Source organism: Erpetoichthys calabaricus, chromosome 14 (assembly GCF_900747795.2).
Source record: "Erpetoichthys calabaricus chromosome 14, fErpCal1.3, whole genome shotgun sequence".
Taxonomy (NCBI): Eukaryota; Metazoa; Chordata; class Cladistia; order Polypteriformes; family Polypteridae; genus Erpetoichthys; species Erpetoichthys calabaricus.
The window spans coordinates 14871037-14897386 of NC_041407.2; the positions used below are offsets into that span (position 1 = coordinate 14871037).

Consider the following 26350-nt stretch of genomic DNA (forward strand, 5'->3'; position numbering starts at 1 on the left):
AAACAATACAGACCTACGAACAACTCGAACTCAAAGCCAATGTCGGATTATATTGTTTTTATATTATTTTCTCATGCTAGCGATGTTCGGTCTTAACGTCTGACGACCTACACAATCCAACAATAGCACGCGCAGCAACAACAATAATAATGATGCCAATAATAATAATCCTCAAACTGCAGCTAGAAGATGCAGACGTGGCGAAATAACATTAAACGATCTAAACGACAACATGACATTAACTCTTGAGTTAACTGCTATAAGCGGATTTAAACCAAACTATGATCGTCTCTCAAATAGATCCATCCATTATCCAACCCGCTATATACTAACTACAGGGTCACGGGGTCTGCTGGAGCCAATCCCAGCCAACACAGGGCGCAAGGCAGGAAACAAACCCCGGGCAGGGTGCCAGCCCACCGCAGGGTGCGCACACACACACACACACAAACACTAAGGACAATTTAGAATCGCCAATGCACCTAACCTGCATGTCTTTGGACATGCAAACTCCACGCAGGGAGGACCCGGGAAGCGAGGCAGCAGCGTTACCCACTGCGCCACCGTGCCGCCCCTCCCAAACAGACATACATCCTCATCTGTTGCTCACCTCTATTTGTTTATTTGGAGAGGTAGATTGCATTATTTGCATACACGAGCATACAGTAAATAGGAATTGTGGGTAAAGATTCATATTTAAAGAGAATCATACTCTTAATTTCACTAAATGTTGTCATTATGCTAAGTTTTCAATTTATTTTATTAATTTGAACGACATGTATATGTTACGTTAATGTCTCAGTTAAAAAATGTAGAATGTCACCATCATCAAAAGGCATAAGTTTAATTAGTAGTTTAAATAGGTAACTATAGAAGTAATTACTTTTGTAGTTGTGGTAAGTTAAGCTCGGGTTTTATATACAAACACCTTGAAGGTTATAAATAAAGATTATTTAATCAGCATGATTTGTGTTCATTTTCTGAAATAGCACCTCTCAAGAGTGTGTTTTTCCGAGACAAGCATTGCTATAATTCGAAATTTTCAAATTATGAATTCGAGCTCCTAAATACTTTGCTTACCCCAATCCTGTCTCCAGGTCTCAATGTACAGGGCTACCAGTGATGGTTCCTCTCAAAGCAAATGGGGTAACAGGGCGCCATTTACAACTTCACCAAGGGCAGCAAGGATCTTAGAACCGGCTCTGCTTGATCCAATACAGGGAATGAGGTGGAAAGAAAGAATTAAACCAGGATAGGCTCAGGCACCCCCTCAACCCTGAAATTGACTTGAGAAGCTTTACAGGAAAAACAACTGAACAAAACGGTCAATGGTCAAAAATGCCAGCCTGTCATGTGGCAGCTAAGACGATTTTGCAGACAATGCAGACATAGCGGATTTTGTTCCTGTGACTGTAGACTGGAAATGAAAGAGCTGAAAATTGAATTAATGGATGATGCGATTTTGGGGCAGAGGTTAGCATTGCTTCTTCAGAGCTGCAGCCCAGGTTGGTTGCTTCCTGTGTGGAGTTTTCCTCTTCTCCATTTGTCAGTACATGAATCTCCGTGTATTGTGTGTTCTTTAGATTCTCTCTCTCAAACTCCAAAGACATGCATTGTTAGTTTAACTGGCTAGATGCTAATGTGGAGCTACCCGGGTTTAGCACCGTTAGAGCGGACAGAGACGCAAGTACCTGTGGGAAGCACAAAGGAGGAGGACTCGCTCTCTATGTTAATACACGGTGGTGTAACTCTGGACATGTTAAAGTCAAAATCTCCACTTGCTGCAGGGACATCGAACTGTTGGCCGTAAGTCTGCGTCCCTATTACTTGCCCAGAGAGTTTGGACACGTCATTGTTGTCATCGTGTACATACCTCCTCGGGCGGACGTGGAGATAGCGAGTGACATCATCCATTCTGCTGTTGCTAAGTTACAAACGCAGCACCCCGAGGCACTTGTGCTAATCGCTGGAGACTTTAACCATGTGACGCTGGACAAAACATTACCTGCATTCTCCCAGTATGTGGACTGTAACACCCGGGGAAATAAGACTATTGATTTACTGTATGCAAACGTTAAAGACGCATACAGTGCCACCCCGCTGCCTGCGCTTGGGAAAGGAGATCATAACCTGGTTCTGCTTCAGCCTCACTACAAACCAAAAGTGAGAGTCCTACCTGTAACCAAACGATCATTCAGGAAGTGGACCCCGGAGGCTGAGAATACTCTGAGACAATGTTTCGGAACTACAGACTGGGATATCCTGCAGGGATCACATAGTGAGAACATTGAGGAGGTTGTTGACTGCACTACTGACTACATCAACTTCTGTATGGACACTTTAGTTCCAGTAAGAACAGTACGCTGCTATGCTAACAACAAGCCATGGATTACAAGTGACATCAAGGGCCTTTTGAACCAGAAGAAAAGGGCCTTTAAAGACGGTGATCAGCATGAGCTCAAGCGCGTGCAGAAGGAACTCCGAGTCCAGCTCAGGGCGGCGAAGGAGCAGTACAGGAGAAAGCTGGAGCAGAAGTTGCAGAACAACAGCATGAAGGAAGTGTGGGATGGGATGAAGATCATCACTGGCTGCAGCTCGAAGCAGGGTGCCACCATCGAGAGAGACGTGAAGAGAGCAAACGAAATGAACATCTTCTTTAACAGGTTTGACCACCCTAACCCACTCTCACCTCGGATTACTGCACTCTCTACACATCCTTCTGCTGATACCAACATAGGAGAGACATCCCCACCCACAATTACAGCAGCGCAAGTGAGCAGAGAGCTGAGGAAACTTCGTGCCAGCAAAGCAGCAGGTCCAGATGGAGTATCGCCACGACTGCTGAAGGTCTGTGCATCAGAGCTGGGGGGTCCTCTACAGCGCATCTTCAACCTGAGCCTGGAACAGGGGAAAGTCCCGAGGCTTTGGAAAACATCTTGCATCACCCCAGTCCCAAAGGTATCACATCCTGGTGAGCTGAATGACTTCTGGCCTGTCGCTCTAACATCACATGTGATGAAGACCATGGAGCGGCTGCTGCTTCACCACCTGAGGCCACAGGTCCAACACGCCCTCGACCCTCTGCAGTTCACATACCAGGAGAAGGTGGGAGCGGAAGATGCCATCATCTATATGCTACATCGATCCCTCTCCCACTTGGACAGAGGCAGTGGTGCTGTAAGAATTATGTTTCTAGACTTCTCTAGCGCCTTCAACATCATCCAACCTCTGCTCCTTAGGGACAAGCTGACAGAGATGGGAGTAGAGTCATACCTGGTGGCATGGATCGTGGACTATCTTACAAACAGACCTCAGTATGTGTGTCTCGGGAATTGCAGATCTGACATTGTGGTCAGCAACACAGGAGTGCCGCAGGGGACTGTACTTTCTCCGGTCCTATTCAGCCTATATACATCGGACTTCCAATATAACTCAGAGTCCTGCCATGTGCAAAAGTTTGCTGACGACACTGCTATCGTGGGCTGCATCAGGAGTGGACAGGAGGAGGAGTATAGGAACCTCATCAAAGACTTTGTTAAATGGTGCGACTTAAACCACCTACAACTGAACACCAGCAAAACCAAGGAACTGGTGGTGGATTTTAGGAGACCCAGGCCCCTCATGGACCCCATGATCATCAGAGGTGACTGTGTGCAGAGGGTGCAGACCTATAAATACCTAGGAGTGCAGCTGGACGATAAATTAGACTGGACTGCCAATACTGATTCTCTGTGCAAGAAAGGACAGAGCCGCCTGTACTTCCTTAGAAGACTGGCATCCTTCAACATCTGCAGTAAGATGCTGCAGATGTTCTATCAGATGGTTGTGGCGAGTGCCCTCTTCTACGCAGTGGTGTGCTGGGGAGGCAGCATTAAGAAGAAGGATGCCTCACGCCTGGACAAACTGGTGAGGATGGCAGGCTCTATTGTTGGCATAGAGCTGGACGGTCTGACATCCGTAGCAGAGCAACGGGCACTCAGCAGGCTCCTATCAATTATGGAGAATCCACTACATCCATTAAACAGTGTCATCTCCAGACAGAGGAGCAGTTTCAGTGACAGACTGCTGTCACTGTCCTGCTCCACTGACAGACTGAGAAGATCATTCCTCCCCCAAACTATGCGACTCTTCAATTCCACCAGAGGGGGTAAACGTTGAACATTATTCAAGTTATTGTCTGTTTTTTTATCTGCAATTTTTTTTTTTTTTTTATTACTCTTTAATTTAATATTTTTGCTGCTGGAATATGTGAATTTCCCCCTGGGATTAATAAAGTATCTATCTATCTATCTATCTATCTATCTATCTATCTATCTATCTATCTATCTATCTATCTAGTCTGAGTCGGCTCAGTGCACGTGAGCAAGTGAGTGTGAGCGACTGTGTCTAGCACCTGAACTGGCACACCATCTGTCTATGCAAACATGGATGAGATGTGACCGATGCTGCCGAAACAGGCTCTGGACTTTAATTAACTTGTAGTGGAAAAAAAAGGCTCAGAGAATGAATGGATTAAACAAAGCCCTATACACTAATGGAGCAAATTATTAGGAATACCTGTACATGTGCTTATCTATTCAATTATCTAATCAGCCAATCATGTGGCAGCAGCACCCTGCATACAATCGTGAAGATACAGGTCAGGACCTTCACTTAATGTTCACATCAAAAATGATTTCAGAGATTTTGGGAGTGGCATGATTGTTGGTGCCAGGAGGGCTGCTTTGAGTATTTCTGTAGCTGCTGATCTCCTGGGATTTTCACACACATCAGTCCCTAGGGTTTACTCATAATGGTGTGAAAAAGAAAAAAATAAACACCTGGTGAGTGTTAGTTTTGTGGTTGGAAACACCTGGTTGGTAACAGAGGTCAGAGGAGAATGGCCAGACTGGGTTAAGCAGACAAAAAGGCTAAATTAACTCCAATGTCAACTGTGCATAACTGTGAGAAGCAGAAAAGTCCCTCAGGACCCACAGCCAGGGCCGGTGCCACCATTAAGGCAATTTTAGACATTTGCCTAGGGTGCAGATCATAACCCTGCTGCACGGGTTAGCTACCGAACAGTCAGTTGGCACACTAATAAGCTTGGCCTAGGGTGCAAAATAACTTAGAGCACTGGCACTGCCCACAACACATTGAACCTTAAGGCGAATTGGCTAAAACAGCAGAAGGCCACATTGAGTTCCACTCCTGTCAGCCGAGAACAGAAAGCTGAAGCGGCAGTGGGCACAGGCTCACCAAAACTGGACAGCTGAACACAGGAAAATGATAGCCTGGTCTGATAAATCTCCATTTCTGCTGAGGCACACAGGTGGTTAGGGCCAACAGCATGAATCCAAGCACCCAACTGTCTTGTGATGACAGTCCAGACTGCTGCTGGTGTAATGGTGTGGGGAATGTTTTCTTGGCACACATTGGGACCATTAATATCAATCAATCACTGCTTGAGTGTCCAGTCGCAGTATTGTTTTTGACCATATGTATCCCTTCATGTCCACAATTTTCCTATCTTCTAATGGATACTTCAATCATGATAATTTATTATGCCACAAAACAAAGGTCATCTCAAACTGGTTTCATGAACATGACAATGCGTTCAGTTTTCTTCAGTGGTCTTCCCAGTCAACGGATCTAAATCCAATAGATAGATAGATAGATAGATAGATAGATAGATAGATAGATAGATAGATAGATAGATAGATAGATACTTTATTAATTCCAAGGGGAAATTCATATACTTTCTGCGGTGGGTTGGCACCCTGCCCAGGATTGGTTCCTGCCTTGTGCCCTGTGTTGGCTGGGATTGGCTCCAGCAGACCCCCGTGACCCTGTGCTCGGATTCAGCGGGATGGAAAATGGATGGATGGAAATTCACATACTCCAGCAGCAGCATACTGATACAAAACACAATATTAAATTAGAGAGTAATAAAAATGCAGGTTAAAACAGACAAGAACTTTGAATAATGTTAACGTTTACCCCCCCGGGTGGAATTGAAGAGTCGCATAGTTTGGGGGAGGAACGATCTTCTCAGTCTGTCAGTGGAGCAGGAACATCTTTGTAATGAGGTAGAACGGGAGATTTGTAGAACAAATGTGCAGCTGACAAATTTGCAGAAATTGCAGAATGCAATCATGTCGACATGAATCAGAATCTCAAAGGAAGGTTTCCAACATCTTGTGGAATCCACGACATGAAGAACTGAGGCTGTTTGGAGATAAAAAAAATAAGACTTACCAGGTATTAGTGTAGTGCTCCCTTGAATTTGCCCAGTGAGTGTACATTAATAATTTGTAGACAAAATATGAACATATTTTTCTATGATAAGGTTATTATCAGATATTTACAGGATATGAATTACTTTAAGAGAGGTCTTCTTTTCCAACAACTGTATTACGATTCCGTGCTTACCCGCACTGTTTGTCCCTCGCCGGCTGCCATGCGCTTTTTAAGAGAACCCGCGGCGGAAGTTCCGCCCTTTTTCTCTCGCTGCTGGAATACTGAACGTGAGTGCTGTTTGGTTTCTTGCCTTTGGATTAATCTTGTTTTATAATCCACGTCCATCCGAGTCAGAACCGCGTTGGTGTTACAAGGTTGGACCGCATAAGTGGTGGTTTATGTGTTTTTATCATGTTTGGTTGCCTATTGTTGTGAGAGCATTGCTTTTTAGCCTGTAGCTTGTACAAAATGACGAGGCCTTAAATGTTCTTACTGTTTGTTTTACAGGACCCAGTCAGTAAACGCAGCAGCATCAGAATGGTAAGAGAGTCTATTTTCACTGTCTCATCCGTAATCTTTAGTAGCCTTTGCAGCTTATTATTTTAGTCCGCTGTCTTGAGGCCTGCTGTTATTCAGTGTGTCGTCTTCTCAATGTGAAAACCTGCTAGGAACGGTGGTTGGACTAAACCGAGGCTGCCAAAAAATAAGTTATTTAATGTATCTATTAAATGAAGGATGAATAGGACGATTTGGGGCATTGTCTATGGTTCTACCTGGGAAGTGTGGTTGCCTTGTTTTAAATGTTCAGTTCTCCTTTCATTCTTCAATATTGCGCACGTTATTCATGTAAATGCATACATTACTGAGCGCCACCAGAATGTTTAGATTATTTCATGACCCTCCGTGGTGCAACACGTTTGCAGAGAGACCTAGTTTCGACTGTCGATCCAGTCAGCGATTTACATGGACTTCTCGGTTTCTCATCGTATACTTCCATTGCGGAGTCTGATCTAAATGTACTTCTTTTTATCTCTTTGAAGACAAAATTAGGATTTTGCACCCTAAGTCTGTCATTCCTTTTGATTTATTAGTTTTTAAAAATTACTGTATCTCATACTTCAAAATAAAACAAATATATATTTTGTTTTAGCCTCGCAAAATTGAAGAAATAAAGGATTTCCTGCTCACTGCCAGGAGGAAAGATGCCAAATGTAAGTGTGGTTTTCAAGATAATGTGTGTTTATTGTGTTATCAGATCATCTAACAACTTGCTTTGTAAGTTGCCTTGAATAAAGGTGTCCACTAAAGAAATACATAACACCTTGATGTCAAATTCGGCTAATACGCCTGTAACCTCTTAGCTGTCTTGCACTGCCCTAATTGTACCCTGCATATTCAATCCTATGGACCCCGTAGGGGGGCAGACTTCTTGCTGTCTGACACTGCCTTATTTCCAAACCTTTACTTTTGCTGCGTTTCATTCATCATGGATGTCAGAGCTGGGAATGATATCCCACCTGAGTGGACAATTTACAGTAAAACATTCGGACAAACCATACGGACGCCTCCAGGAAAACCTTTGTTGTGTTTGACCTTTTGTGAATTCATATCTCTACCAAACAACACATTATGCAGTATTTTGCAGATACAAACACCATAGCAGCATGTCCACAGATGGAGGTTGTACAGTGTTTGTGTGTAGGGTAGATTTTAATTAGAAGTGGGGCAGGCCTTCAGTGTCTGCTCTGCCCTTCCCACACCCAAGCAGGGCACACACACACATAGCATGTTGGTGTTATCTTTTGCAGTTTCTTACAGCACATGAAAATTTGTAGATGATAAGAAATGCTGGTACTTTTCTGTTATTGTGATGCAAATCGTATTATCATAACGCAAATCAGTGGGGCCTCCTAACCCGGTGTGTCGGACAGACTCGTAGATTTTGATGCCTCCAATTTGTGTCCTCTAGGTACGACTGATGTCCCATGCGCAAATTTCCCGCATATAGTTGTTCCAGTCATTTATTGTTCCCTTCACCATGTCTAACTGGTTTTCACACCATTTCACTGATGTTGGCTCCTCACACTACGAATAAATGAACCGAACCACAGTCGCGAATGGTAATTGGAAATTCTCCAGCCAGTTCCCTTGTCGGATGGTGACACTTGTGGGGCAAGTTTTCCTGGAGCACCTCCACTTTACTTGGTTGGAGAAATATAATTTCTTGGGGTGGTTTTGGGAACACTGCATTTCTATAGGAAGAATACCGGTGTCCTGAGGAAAGGACACGGATGTCTCCTTGCTTGTTGGTAGTTACCAAATTTTCATTGTTCCGGGGTGCACCACACTATCAAAGAGAACGCAAAAAGATCAGTGGCAAGGAATTAAGTGTCAGCACGGCGTGCTGAGCATTTGTGATTCGCAGTGGAAGACCCCCACCGATTGGTACTTTTCTATTATCATGACACAAAAGTGTTTTGTGGAAAGTAAATATAGCTGACCCATGCCTACCTAAACCGTGTAAACTGATGGGTCAATTATAGTTCCGGGATAGTAATTGCTGCCTATCAAGTCCTGATAGGACACACTATGATCAGAGCAGTGCTTCTGTATATTTTAATACTTACTGCATAGTAGAAACTTGGTAATGACAGCATCGGTCGTAATGATTTTGGAAAACCAGAAACAACCACAGAAGCAGTTGCCTGTTGTCTTTCCAGCTGAAAAGAAGCTGCATTGAATTCTGTTGATCACTGTTTGAGACTTTACTGGTAGTAGACTGCTGGTAGAGTACATTAAATTCTGCACTTGATGATCGGAAAGCAAAACCTCCAGGTTACCTCTTGTATGTCAGTATTCTCCTTTCAGTTGATTTAACAATTTAATTCTGTTGTGACGTTAACTGTCCATCAAATATTAGACACATTTCTTATTCATCATTTGCATCTTTTCAATTTAAAGTATCTAACCAAATATCTGATAGCATGCAACTGTTTTTATTTGAAGTGTAGTGCAAACCAGTGATGTTTGTGTTATTAAAAAAAAATGAAAAGGTTAGATTCTTTTCTGAAAAGTTGTCTTCTGCACCTCACGAATTCTGCTGTTAACTAAATATGATAGTTCACTCCCAAATATCTAAACATTGGTGTGACTATTAATAAACATACTTAATATGTCATAATTTGCCCACCTCAAGAGCTGAATGTGACCGCATGGTTCAACCTTTATTGAAAGTGTATGTTACAGCAGAAACTAGCAGTCTCTTTGTGAGATTGACAGCAGTTTAAATCTTTTTCTAACGTTTGTCTTGATAGCTGTTAAGATCAAGAAGAACAAAGACAATGTGAAATTTAAGGTGCGCTGCAGCAAATACTTGTACACATTGGTCATCACCGACAAAGAGAAGGCAGAGAAACTCAAGCAGTCCTTGCCCCCAGGTAAGTCAGGTGGTGATCTGTAGATATTCCTATTGTAGCAGACTGTTCCTGCTGTTGGGTTATCTATATTTGATATATATGTCATATGTATATATATATATAATTGATATCTATAATCTATCTATATATCTATATCTATTTGTTTTTCCTGCCTCATCCAAAGCATGCATTTGTTTAATTGGCTTCAAATGGCACACTGATCTAGTTGGGTTCTGTGAGTGTCTTCAGTGTAGGATTGGTTTTCTGTCCAGGATGTGACAGCCTTTCCTTGGTGTTCCCAGACTTAGGTATTTATTACCTGAAACCACTTACAGTAATTTTCCCTCTTCTGTACAATAAAAGGTCATCTTCCTAGCCTAAATAAATTCCTGGTTCTTTTTGAAGGAATAAGAGAGGGAAAAAAAATACTGATTGGGAGAAACGTTGCAGAAAATACTTGATTTAGGGTGGACTCTGCTTTGTCTAACATTAAGAACAAGGAAGACTTCAATTTTTCAGCTCACAAGATACAATATTCTGAGCATGAAAATGTGCCATAAAACAAATGTAACATTTCTTTAAATCCTTTTTTTCACTAAACCAAGTGTTTGCAAAAATGCCTCCTTGTAGAGAAATTCCAATTTCAGAAATTGATTCAGCACACGTACAGTAAATCTATAAAGTATTCAACATTTTTTAAGCAGGATGATTTTGGTGCAGACTAGTATAAATTTTCACTAGTACAGCCAGTGCTCATAACTACTAAAATAGCATCTTGCAAATCCTTGAAACAAGTAACTAGTTCAGTTATAATTGAATTTAGATTTAAAGATATAAAGTGTAATGTAACTTTTTTTTGTATTGCTTAATAATTGTTTACATTTATATAGCGCTTTTCTCACTACTGTACTCCCAAAGTGCTCTCCACTCGGGGAGGACCCAGGAAGCAAACCCACAATCTCCTTACTACCACTGCGCGCCACCTGCTGGCTTTCTATGTAGAAACAAGTTGTTCTTCGTTAAAATTGTACTTTAAATATTTAATCTCAGAAGCTTCTAAGATAAAATAGTAAAGTATTGGCAAACACAATTATAAATACGAGGAGTTTAGTATCATTTAGTTTGCAAACATTGCTGAAATACTTTTTGTTTTAATTCTGTAACTCAGTCTTTCCCACCCTCTGTCCTGGGGGCCCACTGTGGCTGCAGGTTTTTATTCCAAGCAGCTTCTGTTTTTAATTGGACTGTTGGGCTAATTGAGTGATGTGTCATTTCCCAAGTTCTGTGTTTTGGGAACAATATAGAAAGTAGAAAACTAAGTTCGGTAAAATATATATATTCATTCAAATGTACCAAGCAGTTAAATGGGAATAATGTATTTTTTTCTTTTTAACAATATTTTCATCTTGATTTTCATTCTACTTTTCTAGGTCTTCTAATTGTTTAATTAATCACTAATTAGTGGGTCTGATGCTAAAGTAGTTGCAGTCTTTGATTATTCCGTGTTTGCCAGCGTGTCTGCTCTGCTCATTTTTAATTGTCATTAATAAGACACAACGAAGGGGAAAAACTGCACAGAGAGGGCAAAATATTTAATGAAATCAACAAGAGTTAAGCATTTAAATCTATAGCAAAAGCACAAATATTTCTAAATATCTTATAAATGTAAAAATCATGCTGCTGTGCTTTTCTGAATGTAGAATAAAATAAAAATAATCCCAGCTAATTAAATGAGATCAGAGTTATCAGGTGTTGTCACTGATTAGGAGGCTGGTTGGAACAAAAACCTGCAGCCACAGTGTGCCCCCAGGACCGAAGTTGGAAAACACTGCTGTAACTCATGTATCATAACTTATTGGAACCCATCTTTTAAATATGCCTATTTTAGAAATTAGCAGGCTATCAAACATGCATGCAGGTACTAGAAAGAATAAGTATCCTCATACAGATGTATTTTTATATTTGCAGTTAAGTGGTTCCAAGACTTTTTTTAGCGGTCAGAATTAGATATTACCTAACTGACAAGTGACATCATCTGGGACAGCAGTAAATGTGGTAGAATGTGTTAAATTTGAATGTTACATGTTAAACTAGATTGAGCCCTGTAAAATGTTATGTAGGCTGTCAACACATAAATAAAAATGTTGCCACCCTTTGTTTTACCAAGAATAAAGTGGGCAGGTCTTCCTTTCCTTTGATCACAGAGTCAAGCTTCTGGAGCAAATACATTTTTCAGTTTTGAGGTTGATCATATCAACTGTTGGTAAATGTACACTAGAATTTGAAGCATGCTTCTATTCATTCTGTTAAGACAAGGTAGTGTGCATGTAGCCCCCTGTAACTGCTGTTTATGGCTATGCAGTATCTGCTTCATTCTTAGAGTTGCAGAAATTTGTTTATTCTATAAAGAATCCTAATTTGATCATCTCTAAATGAAGGAAAAAGCTTCCTTGAAGAGTAAAGAGCAAGTAAAATGGAAGACTTGACAGTGGAATATGTTTTGTCAGACTGAATTTGCAACCATGATGAGAAATGTCTTAATAAAGTGTCTAATGGGCTGTTGAGGCTGCATTAATAGTGGATGTTAGAAGCAGGGGGGACTACGATTCTGGTGGACCTGTGGTTGAGTTCTTGAAGATGGGAGTATGAATGTTTTACAATTGAGTTAGTGTATGTTGTAAACTTGTGGTAGAGCTTTATGCCAAGGGACATTGGCATACAGCAGGAAACAGCCTTGGACAAAGTACCAGTCCATTGCAGGACTAATTTGAGTTACCCTGGCACACACAACTTTAGGGACCTGGAAGAAAACCTGGGCACATGGAGAGAACTTAGACTCTACACAGTGTGTGGCTGGACATGGGATTTGTGTAAATGCAGGTGATAATGGCAGTACCACATCCTTAGACTGCAGAATATGGGTACCAGATACTATACTTTACCCATTACATTACCATTACTGTTGCAAAATCATTTTGCTGTTTATTGCATGGCTATCAACGTCATACATTTATCTTTAAAGTTTTAATATTCTCAAGGCAAATTACTTCAGAGTGTCACTGCACATTGCCAGCTTGGGAGTGGCTGCATGGAGATGGGAATTTTCTTGCAAGTCCTTTGAGGAACTTGACTTGGAACTGCTTATGCTTGTTTAGCACAGCATGTTATTTCATTATCAGCCATCTGTGCAATATCAAGCTTAACAATCCCATTCCCCCAAGCGGTTTATCACAGTAAAGTGTGTGCCACAGGGAAATTAAAAAAAAAATTGTCACTTGGCTTACATTGTTTTTATTGTCGACTTCTTCAAACTGTACACACTTTTCCATAACTTAAATATAGTGCATTTGTGTATTGCACATTTGGTTTAACGTATATTAATATCTACATGCTGAAGACCTGTTTGGCATACACCTCATCTACTGTATTTTGCTCAGCAGGTAGTGACTGTTACAAGTGACTTGTAAAACATTTGGATATATTACTAGCTGCTGCTGTTTTTCTCCTGAGAAATATGTGATTGTTGATACAAAGCAAATGCTCTTCCCTGACAGACGTTTGGACAGAAAATTTACATTGTTTGTTCATGCAGCAGTTGATTTCTCTGCATAATAATTCTTGTAATAAGAAGTTGACTTTGGGTGTAAAATGACCGATTAGAACCTACATGCATACTTCATGTATTTAACACTGAAATTTTTAAGTGGGTTTGAAGTAGACTTCTCTAACCTTCTGATTTAAGAACCAATGATTCAGCTAGTGCCAAAGCTCAAATACCGTATGAGTGTTGGTCATTCAGTGACCTTTAGCTAAACAATACAAAATAAAAGATCCTGTATTTGACAGTGGTTTATGGAGTTCTGTATTTTTTTTGTCTCCATTGGGTGGCAGTATTGTTCCAGAAATTAAAGCTGATGGTGTACTTGCCTTTATAACTTGGACCTAAATGTTTTTTTCTTCTTTTTTTTTTAGGTCTTGCTGTGAAGGAGTTGAAATAAGAAATGTGTACATAATTTGAGTTTATTCTAATAAAATGTCTAAAATACAGTTTTCTGTGTTGTGTTAAAACAGATATTTTGAGATTAACATTTTTTTAGCATATTTTAAATAATGTGACCATGACAAAACAATGCCATTAGCCAACTATATAGACATCAATTTCTCCAATTCCTCCTTTATTTAGAATTATACTGTCTAAATTTCCTTTTTTCTAGTGGGGGGAAAAAAGGAGTCGAGTCTATAATTTGTGAAAACGTGAGGGCTATAAATGCAGATCTGTTAAAGGATAAGCCATCAACAAGTGATGGTGCTGTGGGATGTTTGGAACACATTATGGGTATTTCCATTATTTCATTGAGTTTGTAAGTCAAGGGTCCACTGTATACTCTGATTTATTTTTTTTTTTATTGTCTGTTTTTAAGTATGTGAAGACCAATATGTGCATTTCACTTGCCTATAAGGAGACACTGAATTGGAACACATGCCCAACCCTCAATCCAAAAAATAAATAAATAAAACGGGCTGCATCAGGGGCTTAGCAAATTATTTAATTTTTTGGTTTATTTCCCTTAATGTTGTCTGTGGATCACAAAACAATCAACAGAAAGCTGCTATAATATTTGAAGAGTGAAACCCATAAAATTTCATGTTTATATCCATAAACCAGAACAGCTTTAGTATAATTGGTGGGTGGGTTTGGACAGTTAAACATTAAACTGTTTGTAGAATAGGAAAATTTATACATCTTGGGGGAATGGGCATTGATTTTTCTTCAGCACTCCCACTTAATTGGACTAAATAGGGTTGGAAAATAAAGGAATCTTGGAAAAATGTGTTTTAATAATTAATAGGTAATATTTTAGCCAGTGATAACCTCCTTATTTAAAGTGATTGATTCTGATCCTGTCAATTCTAGAAGGTGGCTCTAAAGAAACATGGCCTGACCTGTCAGCATTGGGTCACACGGCAGTGAACCCCCTCTGATCAACATCCTATTCCATTGCTGGCTTGCCTGTCTAATATATATATATATATATATATATATATATATATATATATATATATATATATATACACACACACACACACAATGTCAAAGTATCCCATCAGCCCAAGCTGTAATTCTGAGATGTGGGAGAAATGGAGGAGAGCTCCATGTGGATTTACAGACTTCGGAGTATCTTGGAGGCCTTAGTCAGAGGCTTTGCAGAAGTTGCATTAACTACACCAAGCCTACATTATGTCCTTTGAGGAATGTGGGGGTGTGATTCCTTATGCATGTTTAAATCTGAAATTTGGTAAGTTCAGTTTTGAGACTTTTTTAACACTGATTTTTGTATACAAAAGATCTGTGTCTGATTCAAAACATCAGTTGATGTGCAGGTATTAAAAGACCAACATGATACAAGAAATAAGAAAAATATCCATCAGTACATTTTCAAACCTGTTAATCCCAAGAAGTATCACAGGGAAGCTGGAGCCTCTCTAAGCAAACATCGGGTACAAGGCTTAAACGCCACCTGTACACACGAAACACAAACCCAGGCCAATTTAGCAATAACAATCAACGTAACCTTTGTGTGTTTGGACTGTGTGAGGGAAGTAAGAAGAAGCAATTGCTTTAAAATGACCTCACACCATTCAGCTGCTTACAAGAGAAGGGTACATTTAAAGCAGCCAAGAATTGTACCTCGTAACTGTGCAGGATATACGGTTTGTTTCTGCAGAAGGAACTCTTGAAATTTTAGGATGGTGCTGGAGGACATATGAATGGCAAAGCTTGATTCTAGAGAGTGCTGAAGAGCTAACAAGTTGGGCCCCATTAAGAGGGTGTTCCTAATTGTTAGTGTAAATCTTTACATTAGTCATCCGTTTTGTTAATGGCTAATTTAAGATGGTAGGTTATGTACAGTATTCACTGGGAGTCTTACAGGACTGTTACTGTAAAAGTTTGGAAGGAAATGGCAGTAGAAATTAAACTCCCAGTCTTCACACCAAATGTTACGTTTTACTGATGTGCCCTAGAAGACAAAATCAACACCACTCCGTAATTTATTTACAAAAATTGTTTTGATGCAGCCTCCACAAATAGTGCCTGGATTGGATTATTTACCTTTTTACTTTTTTTTAAAACATGAAACAATGCCTTATAAACAGATCTTGATTTTGAATGCTTTGAAATAAAAGCCACAGAAAATAAAACTGCATATAAATAATTGGTTAAGTGTCTTATTTAACATGCAGTACACTGTATGATTTATCAAATAGTTTTTTTTTTTTATGGATTCACCAGAGGTGTTACTGTTAACAATATTAGGAATAAAGTTTTGCAAAGTAAGCAAATACTTTTCTGAGGATTTCCAGTCTTAAAAGGTTTGAGTTTCTTTGTGTCATTCTGTGGTTTCAAGTTCTTCTTTTCTGTTTTCTATGGGTCTAGAAGCTGATCTAACACAATAGTGTTGTTCATATGATACATAATATGGGCACAAAGAAAATGTGCAACAGTAATAAATTGTGGCCAACCCTCACTATGCAACAAATGTGCGCAGAGCCCGTTTGCCATGTGAGAGAGGGAGAGGTTGGGGAGCACACGCTGAATCAGCGCATTGCTGCTTCCACCACTTGACGAACCAACTCATGATCCCAGGTTAGGGCCTGAGTGCAGCCATGTTGCGGGTGACGCCAGTTCAGATGCAATGGAACCAGTGTGATTTTTTTGTTTGTTTGTTTTAATGGTGGCCGGAGTGCCAATTCTGCCACCAACCCCCAGGGGGCTTCTTCAAAACCTTCTCTGAATGTATTTTGGTCCATTTGGAGCACACCCTTAGACTGGACCCAACACTGAAGTTTCGGTTCTGTCTGTCAAACAGATAATGTGGTTTCTTTCCAGTTGGCACCGCCATCAGTTACCCGGAGAGTGGCAGCCAAGCTGTGACTCGGCAATGCATTTCTTGAAAAAACTTGATGGGGTTCGCTGATGTACATGTAAATCATGTTTTTTTTTACTTTAAATGGTTTTCAGCATAGTCCCTTTTCGTTTACAGAGCTTAAAAGTGAGAACTATGATAAAGTGGAAGGTGGCAATGACGCTCCCGTGATCAGGCTTGTTCAGACACGTCGATTCCTCCGTGAACTGGTTGTTCTGAAACAATGCGTACCCACACACTGACACATACACTCCTTTCGTAATCCCGCGGGGCTTTTTGCTTCCTTAGAAATTGACTGTGGTTGCCAAAACTGAGCTCTTCCCCATTTCTTTAAGCGTCATCCTCCTTTAGATCTCAGAGCGCGTGAGTTCAGCCCAAGTGTGTCCACGTTCTGTTCTGCTCTCCGTTATTACGTTTTATTTTGCCCAGAAATACATGTGTAATACTGTTATGAACCCCATTTCTTAGATAGATGATTTTACTGCTAAACCGTGGTCTTTGTATGCGAGATTACTGTAATCCCCTCGCCTGCCTGTCTGGGCAGACGCGACCCGGGGCTGTGCGCGTGCGCGGGAGTCCCTCCTTATTGCCTTGCGCGCCCTTTCTCTGATTTGCTCGCGTTCACTCCCCAGCTTGTACCGCGGCGCTCGAGATGTCCGCTTTCAGTCTGGGATGGACGCGCTAGTTCGAGCGTTTCCTGGAGCTGTCGGCGACGAACAATGAAGCGCTACTGAGCCACTCGCGAGTGTTCCTTGCTTTCGGACTCCTCGGAACAACTGGATGCAGTTCTTCATATTCAAGTGTGCTGTGCTTTGAGTCTCGGACACTGGGACTCTCGTTTCGTCTCGGTACTCGACGCGTCTCTCCCGCTTTCTGTTAGCCCTGAAGCCCGGCTCAGGGACAGCATGACTTCGGCACGGGTGGAATACATCGCGCCATGGTGGACTTACTGGCTGCACAACTTCCCGCACATTAACCTGCGCTTTCAGCCGGTGGAGGACACCTTCAACCCGGAGGACGAGGACTACCAGCAGGTCAGTGGTGTGTCCGTAAGCAGTGGCCAGTGCTGTCTGGAGTAGGGGCTTTGCCCGAGTCACAATATATGCATATAGCTGCTAATTTGGGGACCAGCGACTTAGAACTTTGGTGGGGTGGTTTAGTACGTTTTTACAGGGCAGCTCGTATAGCTAATGTCTGTAAACTTCATAGGTTAGAGACAATGTCCTCTTCTTCTTTCGGCTGCTCCCGTTTTGCCTCAGCGGATCATCTTCTTCCATAGGTTAGAGACAACGTCCACATGCCTCTTATTAATGTAGTAGAGCGGCAGAGCGTTTATGTATTCATTGTAAGTGATGTCGCCACTTAAAGAGATAGCTGAGATTATCTAATGGATAAAGGTGAGTGTGTGTTTTGCCCGTTGTTCAAATTCCCACCGCTGAACCGCATTTCATTATTATTTGGCTGAAGCAGAAAACGTAGCCGTCCTCTGCCTCATACAATACAATTGGTTTCATTTCTTTGGTTTTTCGAGTTGGCCAATTAGGTATCACTGCAGCCAGGTGCCGAATGTCGAGTGGGAGGGGAAATACTTAACGGGTGGGTTAAGTTTTATCAAAATAAGTCTGTCACGCATGAAGTCTAAATGAAAGTTTCATAAATACTCTGAAGTTTTCACGGCTTATGCTACTTATAATAGGGAAAATATACAATTTACATATACAGTTTAAACAGAATTGACACTGCAAGAAGAGTTGAGCCGTGTTCCCAAAATAATGATCTAGACCAAAAACAGCCAGCCTAAGGGCATGTTGATTTCAGGATTTTTTTTTATATATATATTTTCAGTCTCTATTGCTTGCTGTATTAAACTTTTTTTTTTTATTTCGATTTCAAATGCACACTCAAGTGTCAAGTTCACGCGTTCAGATTTTATTCTTAAATTCATGCCGTCAACACCCCCAATAGCGGCTGCCTGATACACAGCGATCGCAGCGCCTGCCTTTCAAGAACACTGGGTTCGCTTCCCAGGCCATCACTTTTCAGTTTTCATTTCACTTTCTGGATTTTTAATGTGAATTATTCACTTCATATTCTGCATTTTTAATGTCACTTTCAGACCGTCACATTTTCATCGTTCTACTCTCTTAACTTTTGTGACCATTTCATGCCTTCGTTTTCTCATCAGTTTGCATTTCTCATTTTGTTTTTCGTTTCACTCTCGGCATTTTTACTCTTCATTTCAGTTCGTCACCGATCTCGCCTTTAATGAATGCCGTGGCCTTTGCCTTCCTGTTCTTATGGCTTGCTCACCTACGCATTGATAGTATTCGTGTATGTCTCCCAATACGTCGTGTTACTGGAATATCGAGTAGTCCCGATACTTGCAAGCAAGCAAAATCCCAGTAAACTACTGCTTTGGTTTTCGGCGTGAAGATATAATACACTTCGCAGCAGTTCTTGGGATTCATAAACTGATAGTTGAAATGCAGGCCATCCTTCCCATTAAAGGAGAACAACATTTGAATTACTTGGAACGCTTTGCATCATCAGCCAGAAAACATTTAATGTGTTGTTCACCTTTTTACACTTGACTTAATGGATCATACAAGAATAAAGACAAGAAAAACTAGATAAGTGTGTTTACTTATTTTAGCATACTCTTCGCAGGCAAATCCTGGACTAGGATTTCAAGCCAGCAGTTGCAGTGTCCGCAAAGACAAGATATCTCTTATTCTCTTTTAAGTTCTGATCAGTAAGATGTTAGCAGGCCATAAACCCCTCCTACTTGATATTCTGCTTGAGGCTGCATGGATACCCTTCTCCATTTGGGGCACGGGCAGGTGAAGACATTTGCCCATGGTCATTCATTTTCAAAAGCGAGACTAAATCCCACAACTTCAGGTTGTCAAGTCCAAAGTCTTGACCACTATTCCACATTGCTCTATTTTACAAAGATTCTCCATCTGTACATGGAAAGTCTGTATGTAGACAATGTTCCATGGCTAAATTCAGGTTGGTGCCCCTACTCCAGGTAGTACCCTATACAGGACATGTGGCATTGCATAATTAAACTTTACCAGTAGTAAAGTTGCCTAATAAGTGTTTTGCATTCTTGGTAGGTTTTGGGGTGATAAGCAAATTAAGTATCACTTCATGGAGCAGGCGTTGTAAGGGGATATTACATCATCTGTATGGTAGGAGTGGGGTGGGAGCAAACAGCAATCACAGTAATGAGACACTCACAATGGGGTTAACAATTATTTGAATGGGAGACCATTTAGGAAAGGCTTTGGTTGCTGCTGGAAGAGGTGTTAGTGAGGCCATTGGGGAGCTGTTACTCTGTGGTCTGTGTGTGGATCCCAGTGCCTCCGTTCAGTGACAAAGAAACACTGCTGTAAAAATTGATGTCGACCTTTAGGTCAAATGTAAAACCGAGGGCCTGACTCTGTGGCTATAAAGGAACCCTGGGCATCTTTCAAAAAAAAAAAAAAAAAGGGAGGACGGTGTTTCCTGATGATATGGCTGTACTGTATTGCCCACCATGGCCTTGTCTATTCTTGCCTCTAATAATGCCCTGTCACTTACTGGCTGGCGGTCTGTCTCACCCTTTCATCACCTAATAGCCAATGTATAGTGAGCATACTTGTGCCAAGGATGGTTGCAGTCGCATCATCCAGGTGGACGCTACACATTGGTTGTGGTTGAAGTGTTTCCCTACTGTCTATGTAAAGCACTTTAAGTAGGTTAGTAAGCACTATAAATTTAATTAAGTAATAAATTACTGTACTGTTATTCTGAGTCAGAATGTTAATACAGCTACTGTATTATTGCATGCACAATATGAGGATTACTGGTGAACTGTTCATGAGGAGTCAGTCATTACACCCACTACTGAAGGTATACAGGGTGGTCCAGATCTAACTATGCAACCTTTAATGCAATGCAATAATTACATAGTTAGATCTGAACCACCCTATAGTGTAGGACAGGGGTAGGCAACGTCGGTCCTGGAGTGCCACAGTATGTGCAGGTTTTTGTTCCAACCCAGTTCCTTAACGAGAACTCAATTATTGCTGATGAAGCACATATTGCTTAAGTGACATTTTAATGCTTCATTTTAGTGGTCTCGCTTGTTAAGGTTCTCCAACCTTAATTGCTTATTTCAATCTTAAACTGCTGCATTCAGTGTTTTAATTGCTCCTTATTAGCAATAAGATGTAAAAGGCAAAGCAGCCAGCAGTTCTCCAGCTAGCTTTTTTCCAATTACATCTGTGTGTGTTCATCATGCACAGTTTGATTTAATAAAACACTTAATAGAAAAATGTGACAGACTGAAAATGATCTGTTTTAGGCTTCAAATCATTTGGATGATATCCTTGGAAAGGAAAAAAATCTACGATATAAAAGCCTTACATTGCACAGACTAACAAGCCATAAAATTAAATAAGGTCTGAGATTGGCAATGATTGGTTTCTAATTAAGCAATTGGGTTGGAATGAAAACCTGTAGCCACTGCGGCTCACCAGGACCGACATTGCCTACCCCTGTTTTACATCTTATTGCTAATAAGGAGCAATTAAAACACTGAATGCAGCAGTTTAAGATTGAAATAAGCAATTAAGGTTGGAGAACCTTAACAAGCGAGACCACTAAAATGAAGCATTAAAATGTCACTTAAGCAATATGTGCTTCATCAGCAATAATTGAGTTCTCGTTAAGGAACTGGGTTGGAACAAAAACCTGCACATACTGTGGCACTCCAGGACCGACGTTGCCTACCCCTGGTGTAGGAGACCACATGCTGCTATTGTATATTTGGGTGCGACTTTGAATCAAGACCACTAGGAAGATCAGGTTACTCTATAATTGTAGTTGACCATGGGTTGTTTGAAGGGATTTGCCTTTGACACACAGTGAGCTGGAACTGTTTGACATGTGGTTTAAAGTCCAAAGCCTTAACAAATAAAGCACTGCCCTATTGCACCTCCTGTGGGGCTGGGGACAGTCCACATTGTAACTGATTTTACTAGTTGGTTGGCTGATTTGTGTAGGTAGGCAAATACCACTTTATTAGGGTGGCAGTTTAAGGGCTATTTACACAGATTAGGTAGTAGTTTCACTTGCTATAAATTGTCCCTTTCTGGATTTGATTTGGGAGGTGCCATTTTGTCATCTGATTCATATGTGCACCAGCAGCAGGTTTTTGTTTTCCACTTCTTTATTAACCTCACTTGGGTTTATAAAAAGTCTGCTAACCTGCAGTACCATATCTGAGGCCAGTCCATTTAAAAATAGTAAATTAACATTTCTGTTAATAAACACAATGCAGGTGAGCCTTAATTTTTTTTTTTAAACTTGTGTAGTAATCTGCTAGTGTAGAAGTTTGCCCAGGTTTAAAAAAAAAAAAAAAAAACAATATTACAGAATGTGCTTAATCCAGTTTGCATCACTACTGTGCCATAGCCAATCCTGGCAGCATTGGGTCCGAGGCTGAAGTCAGCCCTGAATGGAACACCAGTTCATTGGGACCTACTCTCTCATACACAGTCACACTGGAAAAATCTTAGAATTGACAATTAGCCTAACATGCCCAATTGGCATGCAAGAGTAATAAAGCATTATATTCTTAACTGTATGTTTAGTTGTGTGTGTATTTAATGTTTATCTTTCTACACTGCAATAATCCTCTTCACCCAGACACTATGCACATATACACCTTCTTAATATTTGGTTCACTTTTAATTTTGTTGGAGCCCTGTGCAAGCCAGCTAAAGTGATAAACTAACATGGTCATTAGTGATGATGGGTCAAATCATACTACGTTGGAGTTTATTGAAGTAGGGGTGCTACATGAAAGAGAATGAGACTTTGGACAGATCCAGTTCCTGCCATTATTCAATCAACTGTACTGGACCAGCTTCTGATAGTGGCATATCTGTGGTTTGGGCATATTGACACAAGATGGCAGTGCAATGGTGGGTAGGATGAGGGTGATTGTGTAGAATTAGATGTCAAAATGAAGGGAGCATTTTGAAATTTAATGGAACGTTTGTACTATTCTTGCTTTATCAAAAACATTTTATTTGATTAAAAACTGTACAGTAATATAATAGAATCCTGTTGATACCTTGAATTTTGTCAGTCCTGTCCTAGCTAGTCCCAGTTTTCCAGTAATAGAGTACAAAGGTGTTATTTTGTTTATCTTCATGCATTGTCCTAATGAAGAAATATGTCTGTGAGATCAGTCCTGCTGACCAATAGCTTCCTGTTTCCTCTTGATGCCTGTGAAAAATCTCTTTGGGAACAGTGCTTACTCCATATATCATGAAACAAGCATGTGAAAATTGTGAAAGTAAAAAAAAATCTTCCTAATAAATTTCCACCTAAAGTTAGATCTCTACCTTTCCCAAATTACTTTTACAAAAAACAAAAGCCTGTGGTGGTCATCTGATTTGCCCCACCCAGGGATGGCTCTGTCTTAGTTATTTCCATTTACTGTTAAGTAATAGCCTCGTCTCAGTCTTTTGGTTCTAGGGTCAGGCGCAAGGCTTGGTATAAAAGGAAGTATGTTTGGTAAATCGCATGATGTGATTAAGAAACAGCATTTTTGTCAGTTAATGCCTTAATTGTTTTAGTCCGAGGGGAATGGGAAGAAGGCCCTACTCTAGTTCTTGTGATCTGAGATTAAATTAAGTCTGAATAGAGACCTTGCTTCTTTTCAGAATGTGATGTGGATTAGTGCCGACTAGAAGACCACAGTGACTGAAGTGCCATTTTTAGGCCATGTTGCATAAGAATCTTAAGGATTTTTCTTCAACTTCATACTTCTGGTTTTTGGCTCATCCTTTTTATTTAACATTAACAAAAGGAATTGGAACTTTCTATGTGAAGTTCAGTGATACAGGGCCACATTTATTCCAGTCAAAGCAAAAAAAAAAAAAAAAAAAATGGCTATAGGATACCAAATGTTAGGAGTTGAAAATTTCCAGAGATACGCAAGACAGTCTTCAGCTGATTTGGTGTTCACGATGTTGCTGTGTTTTTAATAACTAGTTTTAATGTTTAGTTATCACTGTCAAACTTACTTAAATGTTATTGATTTTTTAAAATTTTATTGATTTTATTGTAATCATTCCATACAAATAGATCAATTTTTACAAAAAATAGGATTTAAAACAAATCAACCCCACCCCTGAGAAAGAGAGCATGGCCAACGGAGTAAAACTTAAAGCTAGTAAAAATAAATAAATTGATGAGTTTAATAAGCGGATAAAGATAAATGGAGAAGAAAAAGAAATGGGAAGAGAATCTGCTTCCTCAATGCTTTAAGAGCTTATTCTAAAATATTACTGATTAGATCCTGCCAGGTTTTGAAAACGTTTTGCCCAGATCCTGTAAGTGAGAATTAGATTTTTTCCAATTTCAAATAATATAAAACATAAGTTACACACTGACTTAAGAGGAGAGTTAGGATTCTTCCAGTTTAGCAAAATAAGTCTGTGTGCCAATAGTGTAGTAAAGGCCATTACAGTTTGTTTGACCTTCTCCACTTTAAGCCCATCTGGAAGAACACCAAACACAGTTGTTAATGGGTTAGAATGGATTGTGACACCAAGGCTGTCTGAAAGGCACTTAAAAATTTTTGTCCAGAATGATGTTAATTTGGTGCAAGCCCAAAACATGTGACCCAGTGAGGCTGGAACTTGATTGCAGCGTTCGCAGGTTGGATCTATCTTGCCCTGGAAACATTTTGGACAGTTTTAAGCGAGACAGATGTGCTCAATATATAATTTTGAGTTGAATAATTGTATGCTTTGTGCATATGGAGCGCGAGGGAATTCTCTGCATTGCTACCTTCCAGAGGTGGGTAGAGTAGCCAAAAATTGTACTCAAGTAAGAGTAGCATTACTTCAAAATAATATTACTCAAGTAGAAGTAAAAAGTAGTCCTCCAAAAAATTACTCGAATAAGAGTAAAAAAGTATTTGGTGAAAAGACTACTCAAGTACTGGGTGACTGTTTGAACATAATAAATTTATTTTTTAGAAATGTTGTAATAAGACAGACAAAAATATAAAATAATGTACAAATTCTGCTATTTCCAAATAATAAAAAATGAGTACAAATAAATAACATCTTTACAAAATAAAGATGCACAAATAACACAGTTCCAAATCTGTTTTTCACAACAAAGCTTTTGAAGCCAATACCTACAGTAGGTAACATGTATGTCTGAACAGTGCAAACTGCTTACAGTGACAAGATAACCTGTACACTGACAGTATAATACTGTATATTCACTTTGTGGTGTAGCGGGTCCGCAGCTTCAAAAAAAAAAAAGGCCAGTTTCAAATCCATAGAGCAGTGTCCTTCTTCGCAATTGCATGACCGTGGGGAGTTAATGAGGTAGTTGGAGTGAGTCACACCTGCGGGTGCAATCGTTCTCGATTGCTTCATTGACTTTCGGCGGCATGTGATTAAAGCCCATGGAGACGGGAGTGTATATATACGGGTTGGCACAAGGAAAAAAAGGGGGAATCAAAGAAAAGGAGAAAAAAGTCTGTAGGGGACTGGCATCTTCACACACTTGCCCTCCAAATAGCACAGCTGATAGAAAATAACATTAGAACAAGGCAGCTTGTGCACGTACAAGAAGTCTCACTTTACCTTGACTGTGCATGTTTGGTTAAAACGTACTTGTTTAAAACGTGCTTGTTCTTTACTCAGTGAAGTGATGGTTAAGCTTCAGCAACAGTTGGCTCTCAAGGTTATTGCAGTGAACAGGAGCCCCACATGACTAAAAAGTCTCTCACAGGCTGCAGATGCAGGAAGTTTGTGTGTGGTCATGTGACTGCATGGCTACATCTGATTGGTGAAATGGAGTCATGTGATTATTGTTGCCACGTCTGATTGGTGAAACGTCATGTGATTATTGTTGCTATGTCTGATAGGTGTAACAGTCATGCAGTAGATCCACTGGCAACTTGACTTCTCTCTGGAAAAAATGCAGCGTATCTAAAGTTTAAAAGGAAGAAAGTAACGAGTCGAGTGTTGCCCAATGTAGTGGAGTAAGAGTATCGTTTCTTCATCGTAAATGTACTCAAGTAAAAAGTATGGTGCAGTAAAACTACTCTTTGAAGTACAATTTTTTTAAAAAGTTACTCAAGTAAATGTAACGGAGTAAATGTAACTCGTTAATACCCACCTCTGCTACCTTCCACTTTTCTGATATGTTGAGTGAGAGATCCTTTTCCCATTGTCCTCTTGGATCTTTGAAAGGGAGGGACTGTAAAATAATTTTATATATTGCAGAAATGTTGACTGAGTCCTTGAACCTGAGCAATATTTTTTCCAGCATACAGGAAGGTGGGAGATGAGTAAAATCGGGCAGGTTCTGTTTAACAAAGTTTCTAATTTGAAGATAGTGAAAGAAATGTGTTGCTGGAAAGTTAAATTTGGAATGTAATTGTTCATAGGATGCAAATATGTTGTCTATATAAAGATCTCTAAGTAATTTAATCCCAAATGTTTTTCAGATATTAAATGTTATTAATTTAAGTAGAAGGCTTTGTTCATTTCTTTGTTACTGCATGATGTAAATTACATTATCAAATTTTCCAGTGCTTAATAATATATTTTAAAAAATGGAAATGGTACAGAGGTTAGGGCTCTTTGCAGCCTCAGAGACCAGCACCTGGGTCCACATCTTGAACCGGATAAGTTTTGGGGGGTATGGTGTTCTTTCCTCTGTGTACTCCAGTTATTCTCTTTTGTCCAAAATACATGCAGC

The 26350-nt window shown here is 40.2% G+C and overlaps 3 protein-coding genes across 8 annotated transcripts in view; 2 read left to right on the top strand and 1 right to left on the bottom strand.

Moving 5' to 3' along the window:
* aatkb (apoptosis-associated tyrosine kinase b) overlaps window positions 1-26350 on the bottom strand; it is a 770376-nt gene that overhangs the window by 117230 nt on the left and 626796 nt on the right. The window lies entirely within an intron of this gene.
* On the top strand, window positions 6448-13682 carry LOC114665468 (60S ribosomal protein L38). 2 transcript variants are annotated; one of them, XM_028820065.2, is made up of 5 exons: window positions 6448-6506; window positions 6727-6759; window positions 7370-7430; window positions 9534-9656; window positions 13608-13682. In XM_028820065.2, exons 2-5 carry the CDS (start codon window positions 6757-6759, stop codon window positions 13631-13633), a joined length of 213 nt encoding a protein of 70 aa, XP_028675898.1. In that variant the 5' UTR covers window positions 6448-6506; window positions 6727-6756; the 3' UTR covers window positions 13634-13682. The 2 variants fall into 2 exon arrangements, with proteins under 2 accessions (XP_028675898.1, XP_028675899.1); XM_028820066.1 differs by having other exon boundaries at window positions 6494-6593.
* ttyh2 (tweety family member 2) overlaps window positions 17157-26350 on the top strand; it is an 81812-nt gene continuing 72618 nt past the window's right edge. The window contains exon 1 of the mRNA XM_028820064.2: window positions 17157-17595. Coding sequence (XP_028675897.1) covers window positions 17467-17595 — 129 coding nt within the window. The 5' untranslated portion in view covers window positions 17157-17466. The remainder of the gene's footprint in view (window positions 17596-26350) is intronic.

Excerpts from the sequence above, each read along its gene's own strand:
- LOC114665468 (XM_028820065.2), top strand. Across the intron at positions 7,431-9,533 it reads CAGGAGGAAAGATGCCAAAT|CTGTTAAGATCAAGAAGAAC; the intron begins GTAAGTGTGGTT and ends TTGTCTTGATAG. Across the intron at positions 9,657-13,607 it reads CAAGCAGTCCTTGCCCCCAG|GTCTTGCTGTGAAGGAGTTG; the intron begins GTAAGTCAGGTG and ends TTTTTTTTTTAG.